Source organism: Bos indicus, chromosome X (assembly GCF_029378745.1).
Source record: "Bos indicus isolate NIAB-ARS_2022 breed Sahiwal x Tharparkar chromosome X, NIAB-ARS_B.indTharparkar_mat_pri_1.0, whole genome shotgun sequence".
NCBI lineage: Eukaryota > Metazoa > Chordata > Mammalia > Artiodactyla > Bovidae > Bos > Bos indicus.
In genome coordinates, this window is record NC_091789.1 from 3,117,155 (window position 1) to 3,144,150 (window position 26,996).

General features: G+C 38.4%; 1 protein-coding gene across 2 annotated transcripts in view; it reads left to right on the top strand.

The window, feature by feature from the left end:
- The window catches only part of IL13RA1 (interleukin 13 receptor subunit alpha 1), a 78,028-nt gene extending 51,843 nt beyond the window's left edge, over positions 1-26,185 (top strand). Inside the window, exon 11 of one of the 2 annotated variants that reach the window (XM_070784204.1) lies at positions 23,719-26,185. In XM_070784204.1, coding sequence (XP_070640305.1) covers positions 23,719-23,811 — 93 coding nt within the window. In that variant the 3' untranslated portion in view covers positions 23,812-26,185. Of the gene's footprint in view, positions 1-21,672; positions 21,703-23,718 lie in introns of those variants that run through there. The other variant, XM_070784205.1, reaches the window with a different exon arrangement.
- Positions 26,186-26,996: the final 811 nt, after the last annotated feature.

Genomic DNA, 26,996 nt, shown 5'->3' on the forward strand with positions numbered 1-26,996 from the left:
GTCCCCCTTATGCAGTAGGTTTTATCTCCACTATACAGATGAAGAAAATGAAGTACCAGAGGGATTATGTGTAACTCATTTGAGGTTACACAGCTGCTACCTAGCAGAGCTAGGATCTCAACTAACAAGTGTTTGAGCTGGGATATGAACTCAGGCATTCTTATCCTCTGGTCCACTGTTTTCAAAAAATATATTTCTTTTTTTTTTTTTTTGACTGTACTGGGTCTTAGTTGCAGCATGTGAACGCTTAGTTGTGGCATGTGGGATCTAGTTCCATGACCAGGGATCAAACCCAGGCCCCCGGCATTGAGACTGGGGAGTCTTAGCCAATGGACCACCAAGGAAGTCCCCTCCAGTCCACGCTTTTATTTTTTATTTTTTAATATAAATTTATTTATTTTAATTGGAGGCTAATTACTTTACAATATTGTACTGGTTTTGCCATACATCAACATGAATCCACCATGGGTGAACACATGTTCCTCATCCTGAACCCCCCTCCCACATCCATCCCTATACCATCCCTCTGGGTCATCCCAGTGCACCAGCCCTGAGCATCCTGTATCATGCATCCAACCTGGACTGGTGATTCATTTCACATATGATATTATACATGTTTCAATGCCATTCTCCCAAATATCCCACCCTCGCCCTCTACCACAGAGTCCAAAAGACTGTTCTTTACATCTTTGTCTCTTTTGCTGTCTCACATACAGGGTTATTGTTACCATCTTTCTAAATTCCATATATATGTGTTGGTATAATGTATTGCTGTTTTTCTTTCTGACTTATTTCACTCTGTATAATATGACTCCAATGTATTCTTTTTAATGGCTGAGTAATATTCCATTGTGTATATGTACCACTGCTTTCTTATCCATTCATCTGCTGATGGACATCTAGGTTGCTTCCATGTCCTGGCTATTATAAACAGTACTGCGATGAACATTGGGGTACACATGTCTCTTTCAATTCTGGTTTCCTCGGTGTGTATGCCCAGCAGTTGGATTGCTGGGTCGTATGGCAGTTCTATTTCCAGTTTTTAAAGGAATCTCCACACTGTTCTCCATAGTGGCTATACTAGTTTGCATTCCCACCAACAGTGTAAGAGGGTTCCCTTTTCTCCACTCCCTGTCCAGCATTTATTGCTTGTAGACTTTTGGATAGCAGCCATTCTGACTGGCGTCAAATGGTACCTCATTGTGGTTTTGATTTGCATTTCTCTGATAATGAGTGATGTTAGGCATCTTTTCATGTGTTTGTTAGCCATCTGTATGTCTTCTTGGGAGAAATGTCTGTTTAGTTCTTTGGCCCATTTTTTGATTGGGTAGTTTATTTTTCTGGAATTGACCTGCAGGACTTGCTTGTATATTTTTGAGATTAATTCTTTATTTTTGCTTTTATTTCCGATATTCTGGGAGGTGGGTCATAGAGGATCCTGCTGTGATTTATGTCAGAGAATGTTTTGCCTATGTTCTCCTCTAGGAGTTTTATAGTTTCTGGTCTTACGTTTAGATCTTTAATCCATTTTATTTTTATGTATGGTGTTAGAAAATGTTCTAGTTTCATTCTTTTACAAGTGGTTGACCACTTTTCCCAGCACCACTTGTTAAAGAGATTGTCTTTTCTCCATTGTATATTCTTGCCTCCTTTGTCAAAGATAAGGTGTCCATAGGTGCGTGGATTTATCTCTGGGCTTTCTATTTTGTTCCATTGATCTATATTTCTGTCTTTGTGCCAGTACCATACTGTCTTGATGACTGTGGCTTTGTAGTAGAGCCTGAAGTCAGGCAGGTTGATTCCTCCAGTTCCATTCTTCTTTCTCAAGATTGCTTTGGCTATTTGAGGTTTTTTGTATTTCCATACAAATTGTGGAATTATTTGTTCTAGCTCTGTGAAAAATACCGTTGGTAGCTTGATAGGGCGGAGAAGGCAATAGCACCCCACTCCAGTAATCTTGCCTGGAAAATCCCATGGACGGAGGAGCCTGGTGGGCTGCAGTCCATGGGGTCACTAAGAGTCGGACACGACTGAGCGACTTCACTTTCACTTTTCACTTTCATGCATTGGAGAAGGAAATGGCAACCCACTCCAGTGTTCTTGCCTGGAGAATCCCAGGGATGGGGGAGCCTGGTGGGCTGCCGTCTATGGGGTCACACAGAGTCGGACATGACTGAAGCGACTTAGCAGCAGCAGCAGCAGCTTGACAGAGATTGCATTGAATCTATAGATTGTTTTGGGTAGTATACTCATTTTCACTATATTGATTCTTCCAATCCATGAACATGGTATATTTTTCCATCTATTAGTGTACTCTTTGATTTCTTTCACCTGTGTTTTATAGTTTTCTATATATAGGTCTTTAGTTTCTTTAGGTAGATATATTCCTAAGTATTTTATTCTTTTTGTTGCAATGGTGAATGGAATTGTTTCCTTAATTTCTCTTTCTGTTTTCTCATTACTAGTGTATATGAATGCAAGGGATTTCTGTGTGTTGATTTTATATCCTGCAACTTTACTATCTTCATTGATTAGCTCTAGTAATTTTCTGGTGGAGTCTTTAGGGTTTTCTATGTAGAGGAACATGTCATCTGCAAACAGTGAGAGTTTTACTTCTTCTTTTCCAGTTTGGATTCCTTTTATTTCTTTTTCTGCTCTGATTGCTGTGGCCAAAACTTCCAAAATTATGTTGAATAATAGTGGTGGAAGTCGGCACCCTGTCTTGTTCCTGACTTTAGGGGAAATGCTTTCAATATTTCACCATTGAGGATAATGTTTGCTGTGGGTTTGTCATATATAACTTTTATTATGTTGAAGTATGTTCCTTCTTTTCTTGCTTTCTGGAGAGTTTTTTTTTTTATCATAAATGGATGTTGAATATTGTCAAAGGCTTTCTCTGCATCTACTGAGATAATCATATGGCTTTTATTTTTCAATTTGTTAATGTGGTGTATTACATTGATTGATTTGCAGATACTGAAGAATCTTTGCATCCCTGGGATAAAGCCACTTGGTCATGATGTATGATTTTTTAATGTGTTGTTGGATTCTGATTGCTAGAATTTTGTTAAGGATTTTTTCATCTATGTTCATCAGTGATATTGGACTGTAGTTTTCTTTTTTTGTGGCATCTTTGTCAGGTTTTGGTATTAGGGTGATGGTGGCCTCATGGAATAAGTTTGGAAGTTTACCTTCCTCTGCAATTTTCTTGAAGAGTTTGAGTAGGATAGGTGTTAGCTGTTCTCTAAATTTTTGGTAGAATTCAGCTGTGAAGCTGTCTGGTCCTGGGCTTTTGTTTGCTGGAAGATTTCTGATTAGAGTTTCAATTTCCATGCTTGTAATGGGTCTGTTAAGATTTTCTATTTCTTCCTCATTCAGTTGTGGAAAGTTGTACTTTTCTAAGAATTTGTCCATTTCTTCCAATTTGTCCATTTTATTGGCATATAATTGCTGATAGTAGTCTCTTATGATCCTTTGTATTTCTGTGTTGTGTGTTGTGATCTCTCCATTTTCATTTCTAATTTTATTGATTTGATTTTTCTCCCTTTGTTTTTTGATGAGTCTGGCTAATGGTTTGTCAATTTTATTTGTCTTCTCAAAGAACCAGCTTTTGGTTTTGTTGATTTTTGCTATGGTCTCTTTTGTTTCTTTTGCATTTATTTCTGCCCTAATTTTTAAGATTTTTTTCCTTCTACTAGCCCTGGGGTTCTTCATTTCTTCCTTTTCTAGTTGCTTTAGGTGTAGAGTTAGGTTATTTATTTGACTTTTTTCTTGTTTCTTGAGGTATGCCTGTATTGCTATGAACCTTCCCCTTAGCACTGCTTTTACAGTATCCCACAAGTTTTGGGTTGTTGTGTTTTTCATTTTCATTTGTTTCTATGCATATTTTGATTTCTTTTTTGATTTCTTCTGTGATTTGTTGGTTATTCAGCAGCTTTTTGTTCAGCCTCCATATGTTGGAATTTTTAATAGTTTTTCTCCTGTAATTGACATCTAATCTTACTGCACTGTGGTCAGAAAAGATGCTTGAAATTATTTCAATTTTTTTGAATTTACCAAGGCTAGCTTTATGGCCCAGGATGTGATCTATCCTGGAGAAGGTTCTGTGTGCACTTGAAAAAAAGGTGAAATTCATTGTTTTTGGGTGAAATGTCCTATAGATATCAATTAGGTCTAACTGGTCTAGTGTATCGTTTAAAGTTTGTGTTTCCTTGTTAATTTTCTGTTTAGTTGATCTATCCATAGGTGTGAGTGGGGTATTAAAGTCTCCCACTGTTATTGTGTTATTGTTCATTTCTCCTTTCATACTTGTTAGTATTTGTCTTACATATTGCAGTGCTCCTATGTTGGGTGCATATATATTTATAATTGTTATATCTTCTTCTTGGAGTGGTCCTTTGATCATTATGTAGTGTCCTTCTTTGTCTTTTTCCACAGCCTTTGTTTTAAAATCTCTTTTATCTGATATGAGTATTGCTACTCCTGCTTTCTTTTGGTCTCTATTTGCGTGGAATATCTTTTTCCAGCCCTTCACTTTCAGTCTGTATGTGTCCCTTGTTTTGAGGTGAGTCTCTTGTAGACAATATATATAGGGGTCTTTTTTTTTTTTTTATAGGGGTCTTGTATTTGTATCCATTCAGCCAGTCTTTGTCTTTTGGTTGGGGCATTCAACCCATTCACATTTAAGGTAATTATTGATAAGTATGATCCCATTGCCATTTACTTTATTGTTTTGGGTTAGAGTTTATACACCCTTTTTGTGTTTGCTGTCTAGAGAAGATTCTTTAGCATTTGTTGGAGAGCTGGTTTAGTGGTGCTGAATTCTCTCAGCTTTTGCTTGTCTGTAAAGCTTTTGATTTCTCCTTCATATTTGAATGAGATCCTTGCTGGGGACAGTAATCTGGGCTGTAGGTTATTTTCTTTCATCACTTTAAGTATGTCCTGCTATTCCCTGCTGGCCTGAAGAGTTTCTATTGAAAGATCAGCTGTTATCTTTATGGGGATCCCCTTGTGTGTTATTTGTTGTTTTTCCCTTACTGCTTTTAATATTTGTTCTTTGTGTTTGATCTTTGTTAATTTGATTAATATGTGTCTTGGGGTGTTTTGCCTTGGGCTTATCCTGTTTGGGACTCTCTGCATCCCAAACAGGGAAGTTTTCAACTATTATCTCCTCAAGTATTTTCTCATGGTCTTTCTTTTTGTCTTCTTCTTCTGGGACTCCTATGATTCAAATGTTGGGGCATTTAACATTGTCCCAGAGGTCTCTGAGATTGTCCTCATTTCTTTTCTTTTTTTTTTTTTAATTTTAAATTTTTTATTTTATTTTTAAACTTTACATAATTGTATCAGTTTTGCCAAATATCAAAATGAATCCACCACAGTTATACATGTGTTCCCCATCCTGAACCCTCCTCCCTCCTCCCTCCCCATACCATCCCTCTGGGTCATCCCAGTGCACTAGCCCCAAGCATCCAGTATCGTGCATCGAACCTGGACTGGCATCTCGTTTCATACATGATATTTTACATGTTTCAGTGCCATTCTCCTATATCTTCCCACCCTCTCCCTCTCCCACAGAGTCCATAAGACTGTTCTATACATCAGTGTTTCTTTTGCTGTCTCATACACAGGGTTATTGTTACCATCTTTCTAAATTCCATATATATGCGTTAGTATACTGTATTGGTGTTTTTCCTTCTGGCTTACTTCACTCTGTATAATAGGCTCCGGTTTCATCCACCTCATTAGAACTGATTCAAATGTATTCTTTTTAATGGCTGAGTAATACTCCATTGTGTATATGTACCATAGCTTTCTTATCCATTCATCTGCTGATGGATATCTAGGTTGCTTCCATGTCCTGGCTATTAGAAACAGTGCTGCGATGAACATTGGGGTACATGTGTCTCTTTCCCTTCTGGTTTCCTCAGTGTGTATGCCCAGCAGTGGGATTGCTGGATCATAAGGCAGTTCTATTTCCAGTTTTTTAAGGAATCTCCACACTGTTCTCCATAGTGGCTGTACTAGTTTGCATTCCCACCAACAGTGTAAGAGGATTCCCTTTTCTCCACTCCCTCTCCAGCATTTATTATTTGTAGACTTTTGGATCGCAGCCATTCTGACTGGTGTGAAATGGTACCTCATAGTGGTTTTGATTTGCATTTCTCTGATAATGAGTGATGTTGAGCATCTTTTCATGTGTTTGTGAGCCATCTGTATGTCTTCTTTGGGGAAATGTCTATTTAGTTCTTTGGCCCATTTTTTGATTGGGTCATTTATTTTTCTGGAGTTGAGCTGTAGGAGTTGCTTGTATATTTTTGAGATTAGTTGTTTGTCAGTTGCTTCATTTGCTATTATTTTCTCCCATTCTGAAGGCTGTCTTTTCACCTTGCTAATAGTTTCCTTTGATGTGCAGAAGCTTTTAAGTTTAATTAGGTCCCATTTGTTTATTTTTGCTTTTATTTCCAGTATTCTGGGAGGTGGGTCATAGAGGATCCTTCTGTGATGTATGTCAGAGAGTGTTTTGCCTATGTTCTCCTCTAGGAGTTTTACAGTTTCTGGTCTTATGTTTAGATCTTTAATCCATTTTGAGTTTATTTTTGTGTATGGTGTTAGAAAGTGTTCTAGTTTCATTCTTTTACAAGTGGTTGACCAGATTTCCCAGCACCACTTGTTAAAGAGATTGTCTTTAATCCATTGTATATTCTTGCCTCCTTTGTCAAAGATAAAGTGTCCATATGTGCGTGGATTTATCTCTGGGCTTTCTATTTTGTTCCATTGATCTATATTTCTGTCTTTGTGCCAGTACCGTACTGTCTTGATAACTGTGGCTTTGTAGTAGAGCCTGATGTCAGGTAGGTTGATTCCTCCAGTCCCATTCTTCTTTCTCAGGATTGCTTTGGCTATTTGAGGTTCTTTGTATTTCCATACAAATTGTGAAATTATTTGTTCTAGCTCTGTGAAGAATACTGTTGGTAGCTTGATAGGGATTGCATTGAATCTATAAATTGCTTTGGGTAGTATACTCATTTTCACTATATTGATTCTTCCAATCCATGAGCATGGTATATTTCTCCATCTATTAGTGTCCTCTTTGATTTCTTTCACCAGTGTTTTATAGTTTTCTATATATAAGTCTTTAGTTTCTTTAGGTAGATATATTCCTAAGTATTTTATTCTTTCCGTTGCAATGGTGAATGGAATTGTTTCCTTAATTTCTCTTTCTGTTTTCTCATTATTAGTGTATAGGAATGCAAGGGATTTCTGTGTGTCGATTTTATATCCTGCAACTTTACTATAGTCATTGATTAGTTCTAGTAATTTTCTGGTGGAGTCTTTAGGGTTTTCTATGTAGAGGATCATGTCATCTGCAAACAGTGAGAGTTTTACTTCTTCTTTTCCAATTTGGATTCCTTTTATTTCTTTTTCTTCTCTGATTGCTGTGGCCAAAACTTCCAAAACTATGTTGAATAGTAATGGTGAAAGTGGGCACCCTTGTCTTGTTCCTGACTTTACAGGAAATGCTTTCAATTTTTCACCATTGAGGATAATGTTTGCTGTGGGTTTGTCATATATAGCTTTTATTATGTTGAGGTATGTTCCTTCTATTCCTGCTTTCTGGAGAGTTTTTATTATAAATGGATGTTGAATTTTGTCAAAGGCTTTCTCTGTATCTATTGAGATAATCATATGGTTTTTGTTTATCAATTTGTTAATGTGGTGTATTACATTGATTGATTTGCGGATATTGAAGAATGCTTGCATCCCTGGGATAAAGCCCACTTGGTCATGGTGTATGATCTTTTTAATGTGTTGTTGGATTCTGATTGATAGAATTTTTTTAAGGATTTTTTCATCTATGTTCATCAGTGATATTGGACTGTAGTTTTCTTTTTTTGTGGCATCTTTGTCAGGTTTTGGTATTAGGGTGATGGTGGCCTCATAGAATGAGTTTGGAAGTTTACCTTCCTCTGCAATTTTCTGGAAGAGTTTGAGCAGGATAGGTGTTAGCTCTTCTCTAAATTTTTGGTAGAATTCAGCTGTGAAGCCGTCTGGACCTGGGCTTTTGTTTGCTGGAAGATTTTCGATTACAGTTTCAATTTCCGTGCTTGTGATGGGTCTGTTAAGATTTTCTATTTCTTCCTCATTCAGTTGTGGAAAGTTGTACTTTTCTAAGAATTTGTCCATTTCTTCCACGTTGTCCATTTTATTGGCATATAATTGTTGATAGTAATCTCTTATGATCCTTTGTATTTCTGTGTTGTCTGTTGTGATCTCTCCATTTTCATTTCTAATTTTATTGATTTGATTTTTCTCCCTTTGTTTCTTGATGAGTCTGGCTAATGGTTTGTCAGTTTTATTTATCCTTTCAAAGAACCAGCTTTTGGTTTTGTTGATTTTTGCTATGGTCTCTTTTGTTTCTTTTGCATTTATTTCTGCTCTAATTTTTAAGATTTATTTCCTTCTACTAACCCTGGGGTTCTTCATTTCTTCCTTTTCTAGTTGCTTTAGGTGTAGAGTTAGGTTATTTATTTGACTTTTTTCTTGTTTCTTGAGGTGTGCCTGTATTGCTATGAACTTTCCCCTTAGGACTGCTTTTACCGTGTCCCACAGGTTTTGGGTTGTTGTGTTTTCATTTTCATTCGTTTCTATGCAAATTTTGATTTCTTTTTTGATTTCTTCTGTGATTTGTTGGTTATTCAGCAGCGTGTTGTTCAGCCTCCAGATGTTGGAATTTTTAATAGTTTTTCTCCTGTAATTGAGATCTAATGTTTCTGCATTGTGGTCAGAAAAGATGCTTGGAATGATTTCAATTTTTTTGAATTTACCAAGGCTAGCTTTATGGCCCAGGATGTGATCTATCCTGGAGAAGGTTCCATGTGCACTTGAGAAAAAGGTGAAATTCATTGTTTTGGGATGAAATGTCCTATAGATATCAATTAGGTCTAACTGGTCTATTGTATCATTTAAAGTTTGTGTTTCCTTGTTAATTTTCTGTTTAGTTGATCTATCCATAGGTGTGTGTTCTCATTTCTTTTAATTCGTTTTTCTTTTTTCCTCTCTGATTCATTTATTTCTACCATTCTATCTTCTACCTCACTAATCCTATCTTCTGCCTCCATTATTCTACTATTTGTTCCCTCCAGAGTGTTTTTGATCTCATTTATTGCATTATTCATTATATATTGACTCTTTTTTATTTCTTCTAGGTCCTTGTTAAACCTTTCTTGCATCTTCTCTATCCTTGTCTCCAGGCTATTTATCTGTGATTCCATTTTGGTTTCAAGATTTTGGATCATTTTCACTATCATTATTCAGAATTCTTTATCAGATAGATTCCCTATCTGATATTCCTCTTTTGTTTGGTTTGGTGGGCATTTATCCTGTTCTTTTACCTGCTGGGTATTCCTCTGTCTCTTCATCTTGTTTATATTGCTGTGTTTGGAGTGGCCTTTCTGTATTCTGGCAGTTTGTGGAGTTCACTTTATTGTGAAGTTTCTTGGCTGTGGGTGGGGTTGTACGGCTGGCTTATCAAGGTTTCCTGGTTAGGGAAGCTTGTGTTGGTGTTCTGGTGGGTGGAGCTGGATTTCCTCTCTCTGGAGTGCAATGAAGTGTCCAGTAATGAGTTATGAGATGTCAATGGGTTTGGAGTGACTTTGGGCAGCCTGTATACTGAAGCTCAGGGCTATGTTCCTGTGTTGCTGGAGAATTTGTGTGGTATGTCTTGCTCTGGAACTTGATGGCCCTTGGGTGGTGCTTGGTTTCAGTGTAGGTATGGAGGCATTTGATGAGCTCCTGTCGATTAATGCTCCCTAGAGTCAGGAGTTCTCTGGTGTTCTCAGGATTTGGACTTAAGCCTCCTGCTTCTGGTTTTCACTCTTATTTTTACAGTAGCCTCAAGACTTCTCCATCTATACAACACTGTTGATAAAACATCTAGGTTAAAGATGAAAAGTTTCTCCACAGTGAGGGACACCCAGAGAGGTTCACAGAGTTACATGGAGAAGAGAAGAGAAGAGGGAGGAAGGAGATAGAGGTGACCAGAATGAGATGAGGTGGAATCAAAAGAGGAGAGAGCAAGCTAGCCAGTAATCACTTCCTTATGTGCATTCCACAGTCTGGATCACTCAGGGATGTTCAAGGAGTTCTACAGAGAAGAGAAGAGGGAGGAAGGAGACAGAGGTGGCCAGGAGGATAAAGGGGGGAATCAAAAGGAGAGAGACAGATCCAGCCAGTAATCAGTTACCTAAGTGTTCTCCACCGTCTGGAACACACAAAGAGATTCACAGAGTTGGGTAGAGAACAGAAGGGGGAGGGAGGAGATAGAGCCGACCTAGTGGAGAAAAAGGAGGATCCAAAGGGGAGAGAGCAGTCAAGCCAGTAATCTCGCTCCCAAGTAAAAATGGGTACTGAAGACTGGGTTCTTAAAGGTACAAAACTGAGAATAAATACCAAAAAGCAAAGATTAAAAATCTAGAGTAGAGGTTGGAATTTCAAGAATACAATATTAAAGAAAAAGAAAAAAAAAGTCACAAACATTATAAAATATATACATAAGTTTGCTTTTAAAAAATAGGTCTCTCTTTTTTTTTTTTTGCAAAGTAATAGTAGGTTATAAAAATGAAAATTAAAGGAGTAATAGAGGACTTAAAAATAGAACAATTTTTTAAAAAAATTAAAGAATGATAGTAAAAATATATCTAGGACTTTCTCTGGTGGTGTTGTGGGCAGTGTGGGGTCAGTTTATTTTCGGGTAGTTCCTTGATCTGGCTTATATTTCTCAAGATCTATAGGCCCCTTCCTATGTAGTTTGGTGCCTACTACAGGATCTTAATCTATTGCACCTGTTACTTCCAAGGAGGTTCCCTCCATTTTAGCTTCTTCTGTTTGCTGATCTCTTCAGTGTCTAATTTCCGCCCTGGCACAAGGGGGCGGTGGTGGACACTTTTTTAGGCTCACTTGTTCAGTCATGCTGTGGAGAGGGAAGGACGCTGCAAAAAAATAACACTGGCATGTGCTTGCAGTATCTCGGCCACATTGGGTTTGCCCCCGCTCACGGCGTGTGTGCTTTCCCTGTCTACACTGCTTAGGCTCTAGGTTGCTTTGCCAGGAACTGTCTGAGGCCAGCCCCAGCTTGTATGCACTTCCCAGGTCTAAGCCACACAGGTTCAGGTACTCGGGTAGTCCTCAGAGACACAGACTCAGTTGGGCCTGTGTTTTGTGCCCTTCCCGGGTCCGAGCAGCTCAGGTGACCAGGTATTTGGTGAGTGCGGTAGCTGAACTTATCGCCTCCCCCATCCCTGCCTCTTGGTTTTCTGGGTATACAACCAGTGCACCTTCTCAGGCAGATGTTGACCGTCCAGAATCCCAAGAAGTCTTGGTTAGCAACGAAGCCTGCTTGCAGTTTGGTAGATAATGCCTCTCTGGGGCTGCATTTGCCCCCTTCCGGCTCTGGCTACCCTCGTCTGCCTGGCACCGGAGGGGGATTGCTGGTCTGCAGCCGGCTAGCTCTGCTCAGTCCTTTGTTCTGTGAGCCGGCCTGGTGGTGTCTCAGGTTAGGGCTTTTCACGTGGTAGTGATCCCACTGTCTGGTTTTCTATCCCAAGTTAGTTCCCTCAGATTGTCCTCAGGGCCTTCAGGCCCAGTCCTTACTCTAAGCAATGCAGCCCAAGCCTCCCTGCCCAGCCCCTGCTTGCTCGTGGTGAATGCAGGCATCTGTGCTGCTTCTCCGCTGGGGCAGTTACTGTTGGGCATGTAATCTGTGGGGTTTAATTATTTATTTATTTTTCCTCCCAATTATGTTGCCCTCTATGGTTCTAATGCTCGCCACAGACTAGGCAGTGAGAGTGTTTCCTGGTATTTGGAAACCTCTCTTTTTTAAGACTTCTTTCCCAGGACAGAGCTCCGTCCCTACCTCTTTTGTCTCTCTCTTTATCTTTTATATTTTTTCCTACCTCCTTTCAAAGACAATGGGCTGCTTTTCTGGGTGCCTGATGTCCTCTGCCAGCATTCAGAAGTTGTTTTGTGGAATTTTCTCAGCATTCAAATGTTCTTTTGATGAACTTGTGGGGGAGAAAGTGGTCTCCCCATCCTATTCCTCCACCATCTTAGGACCGCCCAGTCCATGCTTTTAACAAATCATCGTATATAACATGTTTTAATAAAATGCTCACATCTTTATTTGAATTTAACAGAAGAGAAAGAAACAGGTGGATCTGAAGGAATTTCTGAACTTTTGACAAAGCTATAAAATAATTTTTAATGATTATCAAATATAGCAAATTTTCCATATGTTCTTCCCATTATCTCCCCATTCTTGAAGTTGTCCAGTATCTACATGTCCAATGCATAAGGTCATTATGTACTATATTTTCTCCATTATAGCCCTTTTTAGTCTTAATTCTGTATGGTATGTATTTGATGCTAACTCCCATTCTTTCTGTTGATGTCATTCCAGTAATTTTGGTTTTATGAAGCACCAAAAGTTTTCTCAGGATTCATGAGACCAACATTTCCTGAATTATTTACACACTGATGGAGTTTCCTTCATTAATAATTGAAAGTCATTTTAGCTAGATATAAAATCCTTGGCTTACATGTTCTTGCCTTGGGTGTCTTAAATATGTCATCCATTTTCTTCTGGCATAAATGTTGTCAAAGTCTACTGACAATTTTCTCTGTATTGAAACACTTGGTCTTTTTTGCCTGGTTGTCAAAAGACTTCTTTCCTTCAAGTCTAATAATGTTATTAGGATATGTCTTGGTGTTAGTCATTCTGGGTTGATTTTCCAAGGTATATAGTGTGCCTTTTCAGTATGTAGTTTCAAATCATTTTTTTAAATTTCAGTAAAAATTTCTTTGCTTATAAACTTTGTTATTCTGTCCCCTTATTTTATTTGCCTGTCTTCTATGTTTGTCACATCCTTTTGATAACTTTCTTTTTGATTATTTTAATCTCATTTCTTTTTGATTTAAAAGAAATCTTATTTAATTAATTCTTTTGATTTAAAAGAAATTTTCATTGTCTGTTTCTCTTAAGGTATTATCTGTTGTGTTTATTTGCCCATGTTTCCTCTAGCTAGTCTTCATTTCTGAAATGATTATTTTCTTTTACTTCTAACTGTTTATTGGGTTTTACCATATAATTTCTCTGTTGCTCTTATTTTGAATTTTTATATTTTTTGATATCATGTACATTTTCCCATATCACATAACTTTTTCTTAATATCTTTTCACTAGTTTTAAAACATTAGATTATAATTTTCATCTATTTTTTGGTGGACATCTTTCTGGCCTGCTTTAATTCTGTAACAATATTATTCTGTTGCTTATTTTTACATGAAAGTAGTTTCCCTGAAGTTTTAGAAGGAGGCTTGATTTAGGATAGTTTTTTTTTTTTTTTCCCTAATTTCACAGCAATAGAGTTCCATCTTCTATTATTTTTGCCAATTTAATTATAGTAAATTCCTTTCTGAAATCTGACTCTGCCTGTTCACCTCCTCTACTTTTATCTGGACTCTGTAATTTGTGTCTCCTGGCTCTATCCTAGCCAGTGTGGAGTCTGTTTCCATCAGTTTCTCTTCAGGGTAGACTTGGCCCAGGAAGGGAGCTTTGGGTGGTTTTGAGAGTTCAAAGGGCCCAGGTGGCTCCCAGGCTGTCCCATGGTCTCCTTGCATTTGGTCACTCTTGGACAATGCAGACTCCTACCAGACTCACTCACTTCATACATCAGCTTGCTGACATTACAGTGAGTTGTCTTAGAGTCCTGACATCTACCAGAGGCCCTGCTGATTCTGTCTCCAGACTCTCCTGTAACTAATACGATCCTGCTCTTCTAGCATCTCTAATTTGGCCACCCAGTCATATTTCAGGGTTCATTGGAGCATCACTTTGATCTGGTATTATTGCAGACTATGTCTGTGGATTTTAGCTTTGCCTTCCTACTTAGCATGTGGACTTACCTTTCCTGCTTGTGCTTTTTATTGTGGCATTTGGGGAAACAGAAGAACTATGCTGCCTTGAAATATATACATTACCATGTGTAAAACAGATAGCTAGTGGAAAGTTGCTAGATAACACAGGAAGCTCAGCCTGGTGCTCTGTGAGGACCTAGAAGGTAGAAGAGTGGGCAGGATAGAAGGGTGGGGTGGGAGGAGAGAGACTCAAGAGAGAGGGGATATGTATATACTTATAGCTGATTCATGCTGTCATAACGGCAAAAACCAATATAACATTGTAAAGCAATTATCCTTCAATTAAAAAAAAAAATTATGCTGCCATCCATGACCTTCCTCATAGGATTTCTCTGTAAACTACAGACTGTGGGCCAACTCCTGTCTGCCAGTTGTTTGCATATAGGCTGAAAGCTGCAAATGGTGTGTATACTTTTAAGTAGTTGAAAAAATCTAAAGAAGAAAATTATATGAAATTCAAATTTCAGTGTCCATAAAGGTCAGTTGGAACACAGCCATGCCTATTCATCTGTATATGGCTGCTTTCATGCTACAGCAGCAAAGTGTCAATATCATGATGCACTTGATACTATTATTGGCCATTTAGATTAATCTAAATTTTATTATTATAGGCATCATTTCACAGCTAATATTAACATATATATTTCATTACTTTCTTGGGATAAATTGTTACAGTTAAGATTGCCAGATGAAAGGAGATTATATTCATTTTAAACTCTTGAATTGCCATTGACAAATTGTCATCCAGAAAGGATATACAAGTTAAATATCTATTAATATTAAGGATACTGCTTAAATAAATTATAGTGTAGTCATACAATGAAATATTATACAGAGGTTCAAGAAAATGGGGTAGGTCTATTTTACTGATGTATAAAAATATATAATATATGCTGTCTCATTAAACACTCTGGTTCAATATCTAGGGTATGATTCCTTCATATTAAGGAAATGGTGGCATTAGAATACACATACTTAAGATGAGAACTTTAAGGATTAACTCTCAACAACTTTTATATATAACATATGTGTTAATTATCATGTTGTACATTGCATGCCTAATAATTTGTTTATAACTGGAAGTTTGTACCTTTAGACAGCCTTCATCCAACTCCCCTTCCCCCCTAACTTCACCTCTGATAGCCACAAATCTGATCTCTTTTTATGTGAGTTTGTTTGTTCATTTTTTTTTTAATTTTATTTTATTTTTTAACTTTACAATATTGTATTGGTTTTGCCAAATATCGAAATGAATCCACCACAGGTATACATGTGTTCCCCATCCTGAACCCTCCTCCCTCCTCCCTCCCCGTACCATCCCTCTGGGTCATCCCAGTGCACCAGACCCAAGCATCCAGTATCGTGCATCGAACCTGGACTGGTGACTCATTTCATACATGATATTAGACAGCAAAAGAGACACTGAGGTATAGAACAGTCTTATGGACTCTGTGGGAGAGGGAGAGGGTGGGAAGATTTGGGAGAATGGCATTGAAACATGTATTCCTAGATATTTAATTCTTTTTGTTGCAATGGTGAATGGGATTGATTCCTTAATTTCTCTTTCAGAATATTCATTGTTAGTATATAGAAATGCAAGTGATTTCTGTGTATTGATTTTGTATCCTGAAACTTTGCGAAAATCACTGATTAGCTCTTGTAATTTCCTGATACTATCTTTAGGGTTCTATGTACAGTATCATGTCAGCTGCAAACAATGAGAACTTTACTTCTTTCCTGATCTGGATTCCTTTTATTTCTTTTTCTTCTCTGATTGCTATAGCTAGGATTTCCAGAACTATGTTGAATAATAATGGTGAAACTGGACACTCTTGTCTTGTTCCTGATCATAGGGGGAATGCTTTCAGTTTTCCACCATTGAGAATAATGTTTGCTGTAGGCTTATCATATATTGCCTTTGCTATGTTGAGGTAGGTTCCTTCTATGCCCATTTTTTGAAGAGTTTTAATCACAAATGGGTGCTGAATTTTGTCAAAGGCTTTTTCTGTATCTATTGAGATGATCAGGTGGTTTTTATCTTTCAGTTTGTTAATATGGTGTATCACATTGATTTGCAAATATTGAAGAATCCTTGAATTCCTGGAATAAACCCAACTTGATCGTGGTGTATGAGCTTTGATGTGTTGCTGCATTCTGTTTGATAAAATTTTGTTGAGGATTTTTGCATCTATGTTCATCAGTGTTATTGGCCTGTAGTTTTGGTTTTTGGTGTTGTCCTTGTCTGGTTTTGGTATCAGGGTGATGGTGGCCTCATAGAATGAGTTTGGAAGTGTTCCTTCCTCTGCAATTTTTTGAAAGACTTTTAGAAGGATAGGCATTAGCTCTTCTCTAAATGTTTGATAGAATTCTCCTGTGAAGCCATCAGGTCCTGGGCTTTTGTTTTTTTGGGAGATTTTTTTTTATCACACTTTCAATTTCAGTGCTTGTAATTGGGTTGTTCATAATTTCTATTTCTTCCTGGTTCAGTATTGGAAGATTGAACTTTTCTAAGAATTGGTCCATTTCTTCCAGGCTATCCATTTTATTGCCATATAGTTGTTCATAATAGTCTCTTATAATTATAATTCTTTGTATTTCTGCATTGTCTGTTGTAACCTCTCCTTTTTCGTTTCTAATTTTGTTGATTTGATGCTTTTCTCTTTTTTTCTTGATGAGTCTGGCTAAAGGCTTGTTAATTTTGTCTTCTTAAAGAAGCAGCTTTTCATTTTATTAATTTTACTATTGTTTCTTTTATTTTTCATTTATTTCTGCTCATATCTTTATGATTTCTTTCCTTCTACTAATTTTGGTTGTTTTTTCTTTTTCCAGTTGTTTTAGGTGTAAAGTTAGGTTGTTTATTCGATGTTTTTCTTGTTTCTTGAGGTAGGATTGTATTGCTATAAACTTCCCTCTTAGAACTGCTTTTGCTGCACCCCATAGGTTTTGAGTTGTGTTTTCATTGTCATTTGTTTCTAGAAATTTTTTGATTTCCCTTTTGATTTCTTCAGTAACCTGTTGGTTATTTAGAGACATGTTGTTTAATCTCCATGTGTTTGTGTTTCTTACAGTTTCTTTCTTGTAAGAAAAAAACTTCACCTCATCTCATAGCATTGTGGTCAGAAAAGATGCTTGATACAATTTCAATTTTCTTAAATTTACTGAGGTTTCATTTGTGACCCAAGACGTGGTCTATCCTGGAGAATGTTCTATGTGTACTTGAGAAGAAGTTGTACTCTTCTGTATTTGGCTGGAATATCCTGAAGATATCAGTGAGATCTGTCTCATCTAATGAATCATTTAAGACTTGTGTTTCTTTATTAATTTTCTGTTTTGATGATCTGTCCATTGGTGTGAATGGGGTGTTAAAGTCTCCTACTATTATTGTGTTACTGTCAATTTCTCCTTTTATGTCTGTTAGTGCTTGTCTTATGTATTGAGGTGCTCATATGTTGGGTGCATAGATATTTACAATTGTTATGTCTTCCTCTTGGATTGATCCCTTGATCATTATGTAGTGTCCTTCTTTATCTCTTGTAATATTCTTTATTTGAAAGTCTACTTTGTCTGATATGAGGATTGCTACCCCAGCTTTCTTTTGCTTTCCATTTGCATGGAATATATTTTTCCATCCTCTCACTTTCAGTCTATATGTGTCTTTAGGTCTGAAGTGGGTTTCTTGTAGACAGTATATACATGGGTCTTGTTTTTGTATCCATTCAGCCAGCCTGTGTCTTTTGGTTGGAGCATTTAATCCGTTTCCACTTAAAGTAATTATTGATATGTATGTTCCCTAATGCCATTGCCTTAATTGTTTGGGGTTTGTTTTTGTAGATCTTTTTCTTCTCTTGTATTTCCTGACTATATAAGTATCTTTAACATTTGTTGTAAAGCTGGTTTGGTGGTACTGAATTCTCTTAACTTTTGCTTGTTTGAAAAGTTTTTGATTTCTCCATCAGTTTTGAAAGAGATCCTTGCCAGGTATAGTAATCTTGGTTGTAGATTTTTCCGTTTCAGTACTTTAAATATATCCTACCATTCTCTTCTGGCCTGCAGAGTTTCTGCTGAAAGATCAGCTATTAAATGTATGGGGCTTGCCTTGTGTGTTACTTGTTGCTTCTCCCTTGCTGCTTTTAATATTCTTTCTTTGTGTTCAATCTTTGTTAGTTTGATTAGTGTATGTCTTGGCATGTTTCTCCTTGGGTTTATCCTGTATGGGACTCTTTGTGCCTCTTGGACTTGATTGACTATTTCCTTTTCCATGTTGAGGAAATTTTCAACTATAATCTCTTCAAAACTGTTCTCATACCCTTTCTTTTTCTCTTCTTCTTCTGGGACCCCTATAATTCAAATGTTCGTGCATTTGATATTGTTCCAGAGGACTCTGAGACTATCCTCAATTCTTGTTACTTTATTCTTCTCTTCAGCAGTTATTTCCACCATTTTATCTTCCAGATCACTGATTCATTTTTCTGCTTCAGATATTCTACTATTGATTCCTTCTGGAGTTTTTTTATTTTCAGTAATTGTGTTGTTTGTCTCTGTACATTTATTGTTTAATTCTTCTAGGTCTTTGTTAATTGATTCTTGCATTTTCTCCATTTTGTTTTCAAGGTTTTTGATCATCTTTACTATAATTATTCTGAATTCTTTAGGTGGTTTGCCTATTTCCCCCTAATTGATTTGGACTTCTGTGTTTCTAGTTTGTTCCTTCATTTGTGTAGTATTTCTCTGCCTTTTCATTATTTTTTTTTGTAAGTTATTGTGTTTAAAGTTTCCTTTTCCCAGGCTTCAGTGTTGAATTCTTTCTTCCTTTTCGTTTCTGCCCTCCTAAGTTTGGTCCAGTGGTTTGTGTGAGCTTCGTATAGGCTGAGTTTTGTGCTGAGTTTTTGTTTGTTTGTTTGTTTTTCCTCTGATGGGCAAGGCTGAGTGAGGTGGTAATCCTGTCTGCTGATGATTGGGTTTGTATTTTTGTTTTGTTTGTTATTTAGATGAGGCTACTGGTGGTTGGGTGATGCCAGGTCTTGAATTCACGTGGCTTCCTATGTGTGAGTTCTCACTATTTGATACTCCCTAGGGTTAGTTCTCTGGTAGTCTAGGGTCTTGGAGTCAGTGCTCCCAAAGGCTCAGGGCTTGATCTCTGGTCAGGAGTGAAGATTCCACAAGTGGCTTGTTATGGCATTAAGTGAGATTAAAACAAATATCCAAAATCAAGAAACCAAAAATGAACCCCAGACAAATGGCAGTTACAAAATCAGGCAAATAATAATTAAAATAATGGAATATACACACATATATATATACACCCATGAGCAAAGTCAAAAAAAGTCCAACAAAAATAAAGTACAGTAGATTGACCCAGAGAACAATGGAAATCAAAAGTTATATTTACCAGTTAAGAAAAAAACTAACTAAAGCACAAACTGGAAAACAAAACTAGTTCAAGGTACCAAGTGGGGAATAAAGCAATGAAAACAAAGCTAACAAATATGTTGAGAGGAAAGGAAAGAAAGAAAAGAAAAAAAGAATAAATATGCAGTCAAATAGAGGTAGATGAAGAAGATTCATATACATTAAAGATTAACTGCAAGGGGAAAAGAACAGTAGGAAGGGCAAACAAAAGAGTAAATTTAGAAAAATAATAATAGGTTTAAAAAATTAAAATTAAAAAAAGAGAAAAGGGAAAACTCCACAGAATTGCAAAAGCCCAATGTACAGGCAGATGTTTATAACAACAGTAAAAAATGTGACTGAGGAAAAAAAAGAAAAATATCAAAAGCTTAATTAGATTTCATAGTGCCAATAAAATCTGCAACTACAACAGAGGGTGGAAAAAAGGGGGAAAAAAAAGAAAGAAAAAGTCCAGAAGAATCTACAGAACAAGTCAAAACCTAAGAATAATAAATGTTTTTCTTGGGTCACTGCTGTCAGAGTCCTTTCCCTCTCTGGGAGTCAAAGTCCACCTCACCTCCCTAGGATGCCGTCCAACACTGTGCTGATCTCTGGACCTGCTGTGGGGGCAGCTCGTATTCTAATCTGATCCAACTACTATGTGTTCTTGCCTTCAATGTCCTCAGCTATCAGAACTAGGGCATTTTCTTTTGTGGGAGCTCTCATGACCTTTTATATATTCCATAGACAGAGTCTGCCTAGTTGATTGTGTGGATTTAATCTGCAGCTTGTACAGCTGGTGGGAAGGTTTTGGGTCTTCTTCCTTAGCCACACTGCCCCTGGGTTTCAATTGTGGTTTTACTTCTACCTCTGCATGTGGGTCTTCCATTGGGATTTGCTCCTGAGGCTGCCCTGGAGGATTTGGGTTTGCCCCTGTGAGGGCCAGGTGTGGAGGTGGTGCACCTGCTTGGCTCGCAGGGGTTCTGGCAGTACCAGGTAGTCAGGGGAGTTGGCAGCTTGGGCAGCAGGAAATATAGTGCTCGAGAAGGGTATGGCAACCAGTATTGGCCAATCTGCTCCAGCATTCTTGCCTGGAGAACCCCCCTCCCTGACAGAGAAGCCTGGCAGGCCACAGTCTATACGGTTGCAAAGACTCAGACACTACTGAAGTGACCCTGCATGCATAAATGCAAGAATTTTTTTTGCCTGTGGCAGCTCTGCCCCAGTGAGAGTTAAGCATGAAGGTGGTACAGCTGCTTGGCCTGCGGGGACCCTGGTGGCACCAAGTATGCAGGGACACGGATTGCCCCTGCCACAGAAGTTATGGCCCTATCAGAGTCTTTTTTCAAGCCCCTTTTAGCTAGTGATCAGAAGGCCTCTTTGGCCAGTCTTTCTCCATAACTCTGCTCGTTCAGGCACTTAGAGGGCTCCCTTGCCTGGGGTTCTTCTGTTGTTCAGTGTGTCAGGTACATAGAGGGACCCCCATGGCTGGGGTCTTATTCTGTAGATCAGCGCATCAGGCACTTAAAGGAGCACCCTGGGTGGGGTCCTGCTCTGTAGTTCAGTGCAGTCAGGGGTTTGATGGGCCAGCCTGTCTATTGTTCAGCTCCTGATGCTGGTATGTGGGGAGAAAGAGGCTATGGTGATGGCTCCACCCCCTATGCATGACTCAGCAGTATCATCTTGCTTCCATGGCTGCCTGGCTTTCCTCCACAGGCATTTCCCACCACAGTCTCCTCCCTCAAGTCCCCTCAGTTGGTCTCGCCCCAGTCAACAGAAGCCCTCACCCTGGGATTGCTCCACAATTCCTAAACTTTAGCTCCTGGCTGCTGCACCTTCTAGGAGACTTGCATCCCTGTCTGGGTTATGTATGGCTGTGGCAAGGACTGTCTGATTCTCATTCCATTTAGATTGCCACAGATCAGCTGTTTCACTCTCAGCCTTAAATGTGTCTCCTCTGACTCAGATGATTGCCCACCGAGGGCAGGTCCAGTCCGACTCACACTCCTGTTCTTCTCCCTAATTCCTTCGTCCTACCGAGTTTTACATGGTTCTATATACTCTTTTCCTCTGGTCAGGTACTCCTGTCTGCTCTCAGCTGGTGTTCTGCATGCACTTCTGTGTCTGAAGATGTATTCCTGATGTATCCATGGAGAGAATTGTACTCCATGTCCACCTACTCCTCCACCATCTTATTCTTCCCCTTCCTTTATTTTTTATGTGTAGAAAGCTCTTTCCTACTACAGATTTATATAATTGCTCCTTAACACATTTTTCCAGGACTTACTTGATTTTTGTTTTTCACATACAGGTCTTTAATCCATAGAGGGTTTATCCATATAGGCTGTGAGGTAGGGTTTAACTTTATTTTTCAAATGTTTAGCCAGTTGTCTTAGTGCCATTTATTGGATACACCATTACTTTAAGGTTGTATAATGTTTTTAGATTTTTTATCAGTTATCTATGCATTTTTTAAAAATTCAAGTGTGTGAAGATTTACATACCATACATTTTATTTTTATGTGTACAGTTACAAGAGTTTTAGCGAATGTATGCAATTTTGTAGCCACCACTCCAATCAAGATATAGAAAACTTCCATCATCCCTCCAAGTTCCCTCATACTCTTTTACAGTACACCCCCTTCCCTGATCGTGTACCCTTGCAACCGTTGATCTGTTTTCTATCCGTAAGTTTTTGCCGTTTCCTGAATATTATATAAATGGAATCATGATTAAAGTGAATGGGGAAAGTGTTAGTCCCTCAGTTATGTCTTACTCTTTGTGGTCGCATGGACTGTAGCCTGCCAGGCTCCTCTGTCCATGGGGTTTTCCAGGCAAGAAAACTGGAGAGGGTTGCCATTTCCTTCTCCAGGGGATCTTCCCAACCCAGGAATCAAACCTAGGTCTCCTGCATTGGCAGGCAGATTCTTTACCATTTGAGCCACCAGGGAAGCCCAAAATAATCATGCAACCCACAGATTTTTGAGTCTAGCTTCTTTCACTTAGCATGATGTTGCTGTGTTGTTGTATATCATTGCTTTTATTTGTATTGAACCATTTACTTGTTCAAGGACATCATGACTATTCCTGATTTTTGGCTTTTATGAATAAAGGTCCTATAAACATTCATGTAGAGGTCTTTGTGTGGACATATTTTCATTTCTCTTCGGTCAGTACCTGGGAGCGAGATTTCTGGGTCATTCAGTAAGTGTATATTTTGTTCTATAAGAAACTGTCAGACTGTTTTCCATAGTGATTGTGCTATTTTACATTGCCACCAGCAATATATAAGAAGTCCAGGTACTCTGCATCCTTATCAGCACTCGGAATTGTCAGTATTTTTTTATTGTAGCCTTTCTACTAGGAGTATCACGGTTAAATATTTAGGATAATTTGGATATTTTAAGCAGTGTTTCCCAACTCATCCCTCTATATGTGCTTTAAGACTGGATGCTCCTGACTTGCTGGGTCCATCTCTAGTTGCACAACATGAGGCAGCTGAATCATCATTGTCATTTGTTTTTGGTTTTTCTTCTTTCCATTTACTTCTCTAGTCTTACAGAACCAGAAAACAGCAGAGCAGAAAGGAGCTTAGAAATAATCTAATGCAGGGATTGACAAACTTTTTCTGTAAAGAAGAAGATAGTAAATATTTTTGGTTTCACAAGCCACTGGGTCTATTACAGCAACTCAGCTCTGCTGTTGTAGCGTGAAAACAGCCATAGGTGATACAGAAACAAATGGACGTGACATTTCATGCTTTCCTCTGACTTGGAAGGAAGGAAGGCAAGGACTAGGATATTGGCTTTCACCATAAGAGACACACTTAACTTGAGTTCAAGATGTGCTTACTTTGTATGCACAATTCCCTTTTCTTGCATGAAGTTGTTAATGCAAGGTCTTTCAAAACTTTTAACTGCACTGTCTTCTAGGATATTTTGTACATTGCCATAAACCTTGATGCCTTCCTGAGCCTCTGACAGCTCTGGAGCAATGGTCAAATTTGAGCAGTAAAAAAATAGAGATAGAAACAGTTGAAGTAAGAAAAACATGTCACTCTTTCATTCTTCTACAAAAGACTTTGTTTCCAGTTTTGGAGATGTATGTCCACATAAGTTTACCTTTTGAGATAGCTATTAACAATCCCATGCTTTTCTTCTTGATAAATTCATTTAATTGTCCAAACAGATGAAGATTCTTGGGTCAAAACAAACAAACAAAAAAACCCAAAACAAAAAGGAAAACATACACTCGGGGTTCCATGAACACAAACCTAAAAATAAGCAGTTACTGCAGGTACTCAGGAAAAGAACACTGTTTAAAAAAGTCATCATGTGCTTTTTTTCTTCCCTTCCAGCACTGGAAGAAGTATGACATCTATGAGAAGCAAACCAAAGAAGAAACTGACTCTGTAGTGCTGATAGAAAGCCTGAAGAGAGCCTCTCAGTGATGGAGATAATTTATTTTAACCTTCAATGTGACCTTGTGAAGATTCATTCCGTTCTCCATTTATTATCTGGGAACTTGTTAAAGGGAAACTGAAACTACTGGACCATTTCAAAACAGGCAGCTCATAAGAGCCACAGGTTTTTCTGTTGAGTCGTGCACCGAAAAACTAAAAATAATAGGCCCTTTGGAGAAAAGAACAGAGTCATTCTTGTTGAATTTTAAAGGCAGACATCTTTTGCGAAGGCTTCACACTAGGGGGCAAAAGCTAGAAAGTGAAGATGGCAGTCGAGTTAATCTGATCAAGAATTGTGACAACTTCCTGAGGGATCTATGCCTGCTTTGAATTCTTTTTCTCAGATAATACCAACACATATTATTTGTAGGAGAACTCATTTTGGGTGCAAATGCTGAAGTCAAACTTGAGTTATAGAGAACATCTAACAAAACAGAATTGATAGAATCTGTTATCTATTGTTTGGGATCCCACTGAGTTGGGGCTACGGCTATTAAAACTCTTTAATAGTATGGAACCTTCATCCCCTCCAGCAGCATTTTTCTCTGCTTTGAAAGGCCCAGGCATCCGTGTCAGCCAGCTGTGACTACAGAAAAAGCAGAGGCAGCTTCTTTACTGAGAACTTTTGAAGCCATTGCAGGCTTTTAATGGCAGTGGAGGCAGAACAACTTATTGACTATTAGAGTTTGAAGGACACAGTTTCTAATGATGAATTTCTTCTTCACCACTGCTATTCAGATCAAGTATTTAGCACACGTCCGGATTGTATTGGGCCTCCAGCTGTGAAGCGCTGACTCCCTCAAAGAATTCACAGTCTAGTTGGGGCTCGATCAGTTTTTTCTCCCCACTAGTCATTTTCCAGACGTTTCAGCTCCCCACTCCCCACCCCGATTTCCCCTTTTGCATTCTCCCTCTGTGTATTCTTTCACCTCTCATTAGCAATTAGAATATAAATCTGCTCACAGCACCTAGAGGAGCAGGGAGTAATTTGCATCTCAGGACAAGTGTGAGTAGATTGAGAAACAATGACTAATTCTCGCATCTTTTTTAACTTCTATGTGAGTCTGCATTTATTTGAAGGTTTTCAGCATTTACTGTTTATGCATTTTCTACACAGAAAAGAAGTATTCTCTTCACTTAGAACTTTGATATTTGCTTGAGAAAAAAAGAATAGTTATATCTTTCTCTTTTCCCTTACTCCCCCAAATGGTTATTAGCAGGCTTCATTTCTAATACTGATAGCCAGCCATCCCAGGCTCCAACGGTAGTCCTTTGTGGGGTTTTTTTGTTTGTTTGTTTGTTTTTTGCCTATGTTAGGGCTCCATCCTCACCCATCCCCACAACATATTCATATGTGTATATATATATATTCCCTCTATTTCTACTTCCTCTATATTCAGAGTATGGAAATGAGAAGTCCCCCTCCTCACATAGACTCAGATTACTGGTAGGAATTTGAGAACTCTATGTCACAAGTTCTCCAAACATTCATTCATTCATATTAATAAGATAGTGCTAGTTCCAATTCCTGCTCTTAGGGGGAAGGGAGATAAGACATCCCTACTCTTTACAGGTTTGGGCAAAAGTGGCAATGTCCTTGCACCACAGTGGAGGAGAAAATTAGGGATCATGGCAATGGCAGATGTCAAGATGTTTCCTCCCTGCACTTCTATATTTGAGGTCAGGTTGAGGCTGGAAGACAGGCATGGATGTTCCATTCTGCCCTACTGTTCTCTAGAAAGAATATTTGGTTTTCCTGTGTAGGGAAGAGATTATTATTTCCTAGCCAGATCTTATACTTCCAGAAAACACAACACCTAAATGCCTCACCCAAAGCCATTTTTCCTGTCGTCCTACTTAGATGGCAGTGGTGGGGGATGCTCTAATATTCTGATGATCTAAGGAACTACTGATGCCAGACAGTCCTGCAGCCTGGGAGTGGGAAAATTATGTTTTGTTTCCATCTTGCTCTTTTAGTAGCAAAATAGTTGGGGGAAAAAATGGGGTGGTGAATTATAAAAGTCCCTATGGCTGTTTTATAATTCCTGAAAAGTGATCCCCAGGTCTTGAGAGCAATTGGATACTTTAATACATCAGCTTAATTCCCACTACCTATAGGAAACTAGTAGATTTATGTACTATTTGATGTCTAACCTATATTTTTTTTTCTCCACATAGCTAAGTAAACCCACTGTAAAAATGGTCATTCTTATTCTTTCATTCAGATAAGTCTTTTCCTCATCTGGCACAGAAGGGATACATGAAACTATGTTAACATTTTTGGTAATGCCTTCAACTGGGGATCATTTTAACTTCTTGCAGAAAAGCTTGAGTAAAATAAATATTGTTTTTTTGTATGTCACCCAAATGTTTTCCTTTTGTCTTATTTTGAAGAAAGTGTTATGAGGAGTAGGTGGCAGGAAAAAAAATGGAGTTAAAAGAATGTAAGTTGGGAAAAAATTCCAAGACTGCTAATTTATCTTACAACCATTTATCATGAGCTTCTCTGCTGTTCTTGGCATGCCTGGGTTTTCTGATAAAGGTGTGCATGTGGTTTAATATTAGCACAGCCTTTGCAAACAGTACCTAAAGGGACATAAGTGTTTGATAAATCATGGTTCTAACAAGGGAAATGGGGAACTGGTCCTTTCTGATTTTAAGCTTCCAGTAGAGAACAGTGTGGGCTTCCCTGCTAGCTCAGCTAGTAAAGAATCTGCCTGCAATGCAGGAGACCCTGGTTTGATTCCTGTGTCAGGAAGTTCCCTTGGAGAATGGATAGGCTACCCATTCCAGTATTCTCAGGCCTCCCTGGTGGCTCAAACGTTAAAGAATCTGCCTGCAATGTGGGAGACCTGGGTTCGATTCCTGGGTTGGGAAGATACCGTGGAGGAGGGCATGGCAACCCACTCTAGTATTCTTGCCTGGAGAATCCCCATGGACAGAGGAGCCTGGCAGGTTACAGTCCATAGGGTCACAAAGCATCAGACACAACTAAGTAAGCACAGCACAGAGTGCAGTGTACCTAGGAAGCTGTCATGGTATATACATGATGAGGGAGCTCTAGTTATGAATGAATCACATAAGCAAGTTAGATTTGAGACTAAGAAATTCCATTTACAAAAGTTTCCCTTTTAAGAAGTAGTAATATATATCCATGTTTTCTTTAACTACAG